This window comes from Mus musculus, chromosome 6 (assembly GCF_000001635.26).
Source record: "Mus musculus strain C57BL/6J chromosome 6, GRCm38.p6 C57BL/6J".
Taxonomy (NCBI): Eukaryota; Metazoa; Chordata; class Mammalia; order Rodentia; family Muridae; genus Mus; species Mus musculus.
Window position 1 is genome coordinate 119,537,220 of NC_000072.6, and position 9,926 is coordinate 119,547,145.

Sequence of the window (9,926 nt, forward strand, 5' to 3'; positions counted from 1 at the left end):
AAGAACCAAACTAAGTAACAGACATTTCTGAGCCCTTTCAGCTCAGGTGCAGTTTGGCTCTGAGGAAGCACCCAAGAACAAGACCAGCACAGGGCAAGGGTTAATCCGGAGACAAGACAGCCTCAGATGGTGGCGGAGTATAGGTGTTCACAGAGCATCGAAGAAGTGTCAGAAGTTGAGCAGAGGTGTGTGGCATTAAGCAGCCCTGGAGGCCCAGGAGGCAGAAGGCAGGCAGGCTGTGAGGGGTTTTGCTGGCCATGGTGTCTTGGCTGTGTTTTAGGTTGGTGAATAGTGGGGAAGAGTATTTCTGGGAAGTATGAACGTCTCTGTGTGTAGCAGAAATGATACAGAGGGAGGAGCTAAGATCCTTTTGTAGTTGCCGGGTCCGGGAAAGCGCAGAGTGGGGGACACAGCCCCGTGGCCCCACAACTTAAAGGATTTTATCTGAGCCCTGACACATTGAAGGATTTGATCCATCCCCCAGATGCGGCACACTGGAAAAGGACCTGATACAGAGGCAAGCTGGTGGTTCCTGCTCTGTCAACCACAGATCACGGCCTACACAGGTCTACGTCCACAGTGGAAGGACCCTGGCAGCAGCCAGCTTTTTGACATTTCCAAGGTTTTGGCGTGAGCTTTAAAGCCCTAAACTCAAATGCCTTTGGGTGGCAATGGTACTTCCAGGTCAGGGGTAGGCCATGTGCCTCCTTTCACCATTGGGGTGTGTGTCCGTCCACATGCGTGAGGATGGGCGGGAGTCATTTGACACCTCTGCTGCGATCGGGCTCCAGGAACTGACCTCTGGCCATGGCGTCACGTAGCAAGCTCCTTTACCTGCTAAGCTCTCTGTTTTCTCTGAGGGAGAGCAGCACGCCGACATGGGTGGCTGGTCTGCCGTGAGCGCCACAGGTAAAACCTAGCAGCTACTACTGTCTTTTTCTTTTCTTAGCTTTGCGCTACCGTAGGTAACGGAACTCGGAGCCTCACGCAAGTTCTCGACTTCTGAGCCAAACCCTTCCCCAGCAGCCTCCATCTTTAGTGAAGATCAAGCCAGCAGCAGATCGATAAGAAACTGGTCCTTAGACCTCACCATCAGGCTCACAACAAGCCCGGTGGAACTCCAGGCCTGGTCAACGGGTCCTACACACCTCCTCCATCACAACCTGCCTCCAGCCATACGGATAGGTATGAAGGTACGTTTCCAGACTACAAATGTGGAAATGGAAGAAGTCGGGTGCCCTGCCTCTCTTAAGCCTCACCTAAGAGTGCATAGCTGTCATGCTGATGTGAAGTACCATCATGGAGCCTTAGCTGCAGTCTCTTTGGCCCCAACTTGTTCTTCTATTTTTTTTTTTAAATTTTCTTTCATTTACTTTTTATTTTATGCATGTGAATGTTTTACCTTCATGTATGTCTGTGTACCATGTGCATGATGGTGCCCTTGGTGTTCAGAAGCAGGGATTAGATTCCCTGGAACTAGACTTACAGGAACAGAACCCAGAACAGAACCCAGGTCCTCTCCTAGAGCAGCAAGAGACTTCTTACCTGCTGAGCCATCTCTCCAGCCCAAGCTCAGCCTGTCCTTGCTCCTGGCGCAGAGCATTCTTCAGAGTCCCCATCCCTTCCCAACCTTCCCCATACCAGCTCCTGCTTCTTCTTGGGAGTCTCTACTTCTCAGCTCCTACACGACATCTCTGTAAGAGGTCATTACCTTGACTGATGGTCTCAAATTCCAAATAAGATTTCTGTGCAGTATTTCGTAATTCATTTCTCAAGATTTCCCAGGAGAAACTTCTCGACAAATGTGGGTAGAGTATGTAGCCTTCGAGACATGCCTGTGATGGGTCTCAGTGGTGCTCTAACCTTCCCTCTGGGGTGAGACATAATTGAGCACACCAGGCTCCTTCTTACTCCATCCACAAGGTCAGGAGAGCACACGGGAAGGCAGGAGAGGCACAGCCCAGAGGCACCGCAGCTCGGTGCCTCCCACATTGAGTTCCCTGCTTCCTTGCAATATGAGCGAGCATAGTGAGGGTGGGCAACATCAGGACCACCACGAGCCCAGCCACGATAGCTTTATGAATGTTCTGGGCTCTGCTCTGTTACTATTTTCAACACAGTCGAGAAGTTTCTCGGGGAATTCTGGGTAAAGATGTATTAAATGCTGCTCTCCATCAGGACTCAAGGCAACTCTAGCTTGCTGTCTGCAGACAAACAGGCAGTGAGCTTTGGGGGCTGCAGCTGGTGAGCCAACTTTCTAAACCACTGCCTTTTCTAACCCAAACTCAGTCACCACCCACAGACCTGAAGAAACCACTCTGAGCTAATGAATCACATGGATAAGAACAACCAAGCAGCAGCAGCAACAACAACAACAACCACAACCACAACAATAACAACAACAACAACAGGTACCTGTCTCCAAGTCATCTGAAGCTACAGAGAGCCCTGTCATAAAGTTCAGGATGCCACCTAGCCACAGATATCCCTGCTAAGCTGGACCTGGAGACCAACCTAAGTCTCTAGAGGTGTGACCACAAAACGTACCCATAAGACCATGCTTTTTGAAACACTGCGAAAAGTGCCTGACAAATACAGAAGTGGATGCTCACAGCCATCCACTGGATGGAGCACAGGGTCCCCAAAGAAGAAGCTAGAGAAAGTATCCAAGGAGCTGAAGGGGTTTGCAGCCCCATAGGAGGAACAACAATATGAACTAACCAGTACACCTAGAGCTCCCAGGGATTAAACCACCAAACAAAGAAAACACATGGTGGGACTCATGGCTCCAGCTGCATATGTAGCAGAAGATGGCCTAGTCTGTCATCAATGGGAGGAGAGGCCCTTGGTCCTGTGAAGGTTCTATGCCCCAGTATAGGGGAATGCCAGGGCCAGGAAGAGGGAGTGGGTGGGTTGGGGAGCAGGGGGAGGGGGGAGGGGATAGGGGATTTTCGGAGGGGAAACTAGGAAAGGGGATAACATTTGACATGTAAATAAAGAAAATATCTAATTAAAAAGGAAGAAAGAAAGAGAGAGAGAGAGAGAGAGAGGAAGAAAGAAAGAAAGAAAGAAAGAAAGAAAGAAAGAAAGAAAGAAAGAAAGAAAGAAAGAAAGAAAGAAAGACTGAGAAAGGACAAGGCTCAGGCCCTCCTCTCAACACCCTCCCTCTCCTCCAGGGGACACACATCTGAACTTCCACTGGCGTGCCTCCCATCTAGGCCTGAGGCACAGCCCAATGACTTCCACAAACTACAAGGGCAAACTGTAGAGGAACAGGGCTCAGAACTGAAGGGGACTTTGAGACAACCTGATTTACACTAAGTGACAGAGAAGAGAGGTATACACACATCCCACCTCCGAAACAGAAATGAGGACAAAAATCCAAGGGAAAACCAGGACACAAAAACAGACCACTTGGGACAGATGAGTTTTGGGGATTTGGGATTGGAATCTGGAGTTGCCAATTTCAGAAGAAAAAAAAATCCACCTCTTTAGCATCCTTTAGTGGTGGCAGTGCTGCCAGCAGCATACTGAGTGAGGGGACCCCAGAACCTGAGAGTCAGTGCCCCCTGAGGGCTTACAGCAGCCGCCCCTGAGGAGATTTCCTGAAACCTTCGTGCTTGGCGTTTGGAAAGATGTCAAGACAAGGCCCCCACCCGTACCAACCCAGGCTCCAAATCAGGCGGCAGGGAAGAGCTGAGAAGAAAGCCACAGGGGTGGGAAAGCAGGGAGGACAGAGACCAACTTTAGAAAGTCTGAAAGAAGACTCACATGGCACAAAAAGACCCAACTGTAACCACAGGGACGAAGTCAGGAAACACGGCCACAGCAGTCAGCCAGTGGTCACAGCAGACGGAGAGCCAGGGGGTCAGGCTGGGATTCAGAAGGCAGAGGTTTAAATTTAGCCAGGTAAACAGGCGCCCAGGGGTGGCGGCGGTCGGCTTGGGAAAAGCAGGGCAGTCACCTGCCCTCTGGCACCTTGGTGGCTCTTGCTGAAGGAAAAGGCCCAGACAGAACTGAATCCACCTCAGCAGGTCCATTTCTGGGACTCCACCAACATGAAGCTAGGAGAAGCACGCAGGTGTGTCTCCGAGAGAGGTTCAGGCCCTCGTACCCATTATCATCTCTAAACCCTGGATTCCCTGAACTCCCAGATACAGTCTGAAAATGCTGAACAGAAACCAGCCTGGATGCCTGGATATGAGGCTCCCAGCTCTCTCCCCACACGGGGATTTGTCAGATCTCCTGCCGACCCAAGTTAGAGAGGCTTGAATTACAACCACTCCTTGGTACATCACAACGGAAGCCCTGAGGACTACACGAGCTGTGGGTCTGGTGGATGCTGAGGAGATTAAGGAGTCGACGATAGTGATGTGGAGAGGATCGGGGAGGGGGGAGGGGGGGAGCAAACTCAGAATCGCAGACTGCTCCCGCCACACTACAGACGCCGGAATACAGCAATCCAGAGCCATCTTAGAAGTGAGAGTCAGAACACACCAGCCTGGCCTCTGCCCCTTTCAACAAGAACAAACAACAAAATTCTTTTTTAAAACCCTGTTTGGGCTAGGAATGAGCTCAGACACTGATTACTGACTGGCAAGCTCAATGCCCAGAGTTCCAGCCTGGGCATCGCAAACAAACAAAGTCTTTCAGTTGCCACTAGGGCTAAGAGAAGGGTAAAATACAGAGGAGGAGAGCAACCCAAGATTTTTTTTTCCTTTCACAGTATATGTCTCCCAGCAATTTCGGAAATATTGTGTATGTGCGCAATGTGTGTGCGCGCCCCTGCCTACACACCTGGGATGGCACCCAGGGCCTGAAACACACAGTAACCACACACTCCAACCACTGAGCTACATTCTAGCCTGACCCTTAAACTTTTATGCTTTCTAGACAGAAAACTAAGGAAAGGATCATTTCCGACCAATAAGATGCTCTGCAAGGTGGCACAATTACATCCGGACTGTAGAGGTAGGAGGTTCAAGACACCTTAAGAAAACACCATCTCTCACACACCTAAATACTCAGAGTATAGAAGCCTAGGAAAGCAGGAGTTCCACAGATGGGAACGGGCCAGCTCTTCCAAGCCTGGATGAGCTCCTTTGGCAAGGAGATCGCCACACTGTGTCCACTGTGTCACAGGTCCTCCCGCAGTCTTTAAGGAAAGAAGCGTGGAGGGGCAACAAAGGTAAAGAGGGTTGGGTGTGGTGGCGCACTCTAATCCCAGCACTCGGGAGGCAGAGGCAGGCGGATCTCTGAGTTTGAGGTTAGTCTGGTCTACAGAGTGATCACACTAGGAAACGATGTGAAACAACAACAAAAAGCTCAAAGACGATGTCTGTCACAGCCGCTCATGGTGTCTGCCACCTGCGCTTGTTGGTTAGGAGCCCTGGCTTCCCGTACAATTCCCTTCTTGGGCACCTGCCCTTCAACATCTTATGAAGACACAACGCTGCCTTCCTCCTCAGGACACTGGCCCCCAGTGTCTCTGGGCATTGTTTTTTGCCCCTCCTCCTTGCTAGTTATAGCTACCAATCATGTGTCAAAGAGAGATGTGATACTATTTTGAAATAAAAGGAAACCATCCTGCAGCCTTCCCCACCCAGCCTTGCACCAAGGTGGGGTTTTTACTAGGTCAGGCCTGTGGCTGCTGGACCTGAGATCAGGGCCATCTCCAGCCTGGGCCTGAGATCAGGGCCTCATCTTTGATAAATAGGCAGGCTCTCCTCCGGAATGAATCCACGCAGGAACAGTGGCTCAGGGGAAGATGGTCCAGCTTTCTGGGAGTGTACCTACTACTCGGGCCTGTGCTGTCTGGCCAGTCACAAAAGAGAAACCCTAATATGTCCACATGGACCTGCCTAAGTGCTGATCTCTGGCAAGGAGTGAGCCCCTGCTTGCTTGCTATCTCTGTTCCTATATTGACAGCCAGAACACCAAAGTTCTGGCAAATGGGAGCCTTTCTCTGAGGTGGCCTGAGTAGTTGAGGAGACTGCTAACTTGACCCTGGGTCTTTTTTTCTTCCAGGTACCAGGCTGAAACTGCTCAAGGTGGCAGCTGCTGAAAGCTTTGCCAACGTGGCCTGGCAGTGCAAAAGCATTGAAAAGGGACCTTGGTTATGGGGACAAACGTTTCCTCCTCCATCGATTCACTGTGCAACTCACCCTGGGCTTGAGCCACTTCAGTTTCTCTGCCTGCAAAACAGAACCGATCGTTCTAGAAGCAAAGTGAGCAGTGTTCAACAATGACTTGTGAGGATGCAAATACCCAAGAAAGTTGGGTCTGACCAGAGTGTTGGGCCAGATACCCTCTGAGGCGCCCCGCGAGGATGGACAGAGAGATGCAGAGGAGCAGTCGAGAACCAGACAGCACCACGTCTCCAGTGTGTGACCCGCGGTGGCCTGGGACAGGAACTTGGGCTAAAGTCATCCCTTCGCAGTACCTGTCGGAGACACTCCGCGCCGTTCGTCGCGCGCAAAACTGCAGCTGGGCCCCGGCGAGCCAGGAAAAGCGGAGCAGCTCCGGGTTCCCCGCTTCGCGGAGGCGACGCGCAGCGCCCCGGGGGCCAGTCCCGCTCCGGGCCAGGCGCCGTACGAGCGCAGAGCCCCTGGACGCTCGCGCCCCACCTGCCCGCGCCAGGCACCCGCGCGCGGCCCCAGCTTTGTTCGCAACGGCCCGCGGAGCCCGTCGCCGCGCGCCCCTTTCCCGCCACCTGGCCACACAGCGCCCTCGGCCGGCGCGGGGCCGACTCCCGAGCTTACCTGCGGGGGCTGCGGCGTCGGGTCGTCCACGGGACGGGGCAGCCTCGGCTCAGCGCGCGGGCCGCTCGCGCAGCCGCCCCGCACTCCTCATCCGCGGCCGGAGCCTGCCCGCCCGGAGTGCCCGGTCCGCCCTGATGGGCGCTGGGCGCCCGGAGCTCCGACTCGGCCGCAGGCTGCGCGGTCTCGGGGTCCGGGGAGACGCGTTGTCCCCACCGTCCCTTCAGGCGCCGCTAGCGCCACCGGCCTGGAGCGCGGGACCCCGAGAAGTTTCGGCCCCGACTTAGCGGCACCGTTGGCGGCCACGGCTCGAGTGCAGCGCCGGCGCGGGGCGCGCGATCCCGGGGCTCCGCCGCCTGCGCCCCGCCCCGCCCCGCGCCGCCTCCCCGCCCCCCGCAGCCCGCGGCCGCGCGCGACGCCCAGCTCCGGAGGGCTCCTCCCCGGAGCCGGACCGGCCCCCGCACCTGCCTTCCGCGCCCCTCCGCGCCCACTGTCCCGCAGACTCTGCGGGGACAGAGCACTGCAACCGCGCGTGGACGTGGAGCGCGGACGCGTGACTCACCTTTTGGTGACACCCTTTGGAGTCCGGAGCTGCGAAGCGACCCGGGAGCTATTTCCACTCTGCAAACCCCGGTCCGGACCCACACAGGCAGGTCTCAGACTGGGACTCTGATGCCTGGATTGTTCTAGCGGGAAAGGCTTCTGTCAGGACTTAGGGCCCAGTTAGTCTCCGGATAAACATGAGGCACATAAAAGGACCCTACCGTTAGTAGCCTGCAAAGGTCACTAGAGGCCAGTGTTTGGCCTTAGCTCAGGGCAGAATTTAAACACTTTTATGGCGGTTCCTATAGTCTGTTAGTCTGTTTCCTCACAGAACACCACAGTGAGCTGCCCAAGGAACCGGAAAAGGTGAAAGGAATTAGAAGAGGCTTTGGGGAGTCCAGGCCTCCAGCTGGTGGCAGAACCCTGTTCCAGATCCTGGTTACATGGTGCCCACCACGAGCACATGATCTGAATCCATTCTGCAGGTTGTGAGTTTGTCACCCTGCTAAAGAAATTCCCTCGAAATTCAGTTCGGTGAGGGGAAGGAACCAGCAGTAATAATCAAAGACACTGTACTTTTGACCTAGAAACCAAAGAAGGGGACAGAATCCCCCTTCTGGGCATTAAAAAGACAAGGAACTCATCACACTGAGGAGGTGTAAGGAGCTGTTGTTCTCAGGGGTCACAATAGGAAGAGTTAAGGGATATTTTCATCAAATGATCCCTTAATTGGAAAGAAAGGCTCTTGGAATTGGGGTGGCAGCAGCCCAGGTACTCCGGGACTTTTCTCACTTGGAAGTGAGCGTGGTTTACAAGATCTGGTCCAGCCAGTAAATCAATGCCTTATGATAATTATAGGACCCTGCCCTCTCAGGGAGTCCAGTTCAAGGGCTTTATCCTTGGGGACACATGGGACAAGGGGAGAGCCATCTAAAACAAGCACAAAATCTCTGAGTTGGCTTTGTCAGTTTATAATTGGCTCCAGTATTTCCCTCTAGTGAATCATTCGTTCTGGGCTTCTGGCTTTGTGGAAGTTTCAGGGAAAACCTGGAGGTTGTAATCACTCCAGAAGGCCACCTGGGAACAAAACCTGAATGCTGCCTGGGGTTCAATCCGTGAGCTCTCACCATCCGGAAGTTTAAAGTCTAGAGAAACAGGATGTGGGGAGGTGGACCCCTAGAATGCTCATGCTCGCCCAGGGTCATTTTGCTCTGCCTGCCCCTCGCTGACAGCGTGAGAGAAGCAACTCAGCCAGCAGCCAGCACATCCCTCCTTCCCTCCTTTGTCCAAGATACATCAGATAGTGGCCCTGTGGGAAGCCCTTGCTCAGCTAAGATGCATATCATGAGCAGGCTGCATAGCCTGGGCCGTGAGCTAGCGAGGTCTATACAGAACCTGTGCTCCAGAGGCTGGCAAGAAGGTCTGCTTTAGATTGATTGGCAATCTGGCAGGATCTAGTATTGCCTTGGAGACAAATTTCTGGGCATGTCTTTGGATGATTTTTCTAGGCTGGTTAGTTGAGGGGAAAGATGCCCACTAAATGATGGAATGAGTAGGAGATAGCCAGTTGGACATGAGTATCTATCGCTGTCCACTTCTTGACCACAGATGTAATGTAGCCAGCCACCTCCAGCCTTGCCATGATGACCAGACGCACTACAGAGTGAGACCCTGTCTCAAAACAACCAAATAATAATATAAAATAATAAAGAAAAAGAAGGAAGGACAAGAAGTTTGTCATCGGCATGGACTACACAGTGAGGTCCTACATCAAAAGGAGGAGGAGGAGGAGGAGGAAAAGGAGGAGGAGGAAGAGGAGCAGGAAGGAGAGGAGGAGGAAGGAGAAGAGGAGAAAGAGGGGGAGGAAGAGAAGGAAGAGGAAGCATCAACAACAGCTGGGCTTTGGTGGTGCATGCCTTTAATCCCAACACTCAGAGGCAGAGGCAGGCAGATTTCTATGAGTTTGGGAGCAGACTGGTCTATAGGATGAGTTCCAGGATAGCCAGGGCTACACAGAGAAACCTATTTTGAAAAACCAAAATAAATAAGTAGATACATAAATAAATACATAAATGAAGGGAAGGAGAGAAGGGGAGAGAGTGGGCAGATGGGAGGGAAAGGAAGGCAAGCCTGGGAAAACTAGGAAAAAATAGTTGGTCCTACAGGAATTTCAGTGACCTCAGCTCTGATTACTGAAGGGACTGTCTTCAGAACGCACAGGCCAGCACCCATACTTGGAGGTCTCTTCTAAGCCATAACAACTAAAGAGGAAAGGGGGACCCCTTGACTCTTGGGGCTTTCTCTTTGGCCTATCCTTAGGTCAGCTGTTGCCAGACCCAAGGCCATGGGGGAGATCTTTGGACAGCTGGTTCTCTATGCAGAACACCTTCAGGTGGTAATCCTCTAGGCCAACCAAGGCTGCTCACAGGGACCATTGCAAAGCGTTTGTTTTGGATACACAGAAAGTGTTCCCTTCCGGGAGGGAGGGGGTGGACTGAACCTGCAAAACCTAGAACAAGACCATGAGGTAAAGCTGACGACTTTCAGCCTGACAGCTGTCCTTCAGTCCCTGACCCGCAGTGCGCTTGGTATAAAGCATTTGTCTTCTGCTGGTTCTCTGAGTAT

At 52.9% G+C, this 9,926-nt stretch overlaps 2 protein-coding genes across 4 annotated transcripts in view; one reads left to right on the forward strand and one right to left on the reverse strand.

The window, feature by feature from the left end:
- Window positions 1–7,605, reverse strand: part of Wnt5b (wingless-type MMTV integration site family, member 5B) — a 112,294-nt gene extending 104,689 nt beyond the window's left edge. The window contains exon 1 of one of the 2 annotated variants that reach the window (NM_009525.3): window positions 6,762–7,128. The gene's annotated coding sequence lies outside the window, so the exon portion shown is untranslated. Of the gene's footprint in view, window positions 1–6,761; window positions 7,129–7,320 lie in introns of those variants that run through there. The other variant, XM_006505924.1, reaches the window with a different exon arrangement.
- On the forward strand, window positions 719–7,128 carry Gm52875 (predicted gene, 52875). Of its 2 annotated transcripts, none has more exons than XM_030255702.1 (2): window positions 719–1,193; window positions 6,028–7,128. In XM_030255702.1, exon 2 carries the CDS (start codon window positions 6,329–6,331, stop codon window positions 7,043–7,045), a length of 717 nt encoding a protein of 238 aa, XP_030111562.1. In that variant the 5' UTR covers window positions 719–1,193; window positions 6,028–6,328; the 3' UTR covers window positions 7,046–7,128. The 2 variants fall into 2 exon arrangements, with proteins under 2 accessions (XP_030111562.1, XP_030111563.1); XM_030255703.1 differs by having other exon boundaries at window positions 719–1,185.
- Window positions 7,606–9,926: the final 2,321 nt, after the last annotated feature.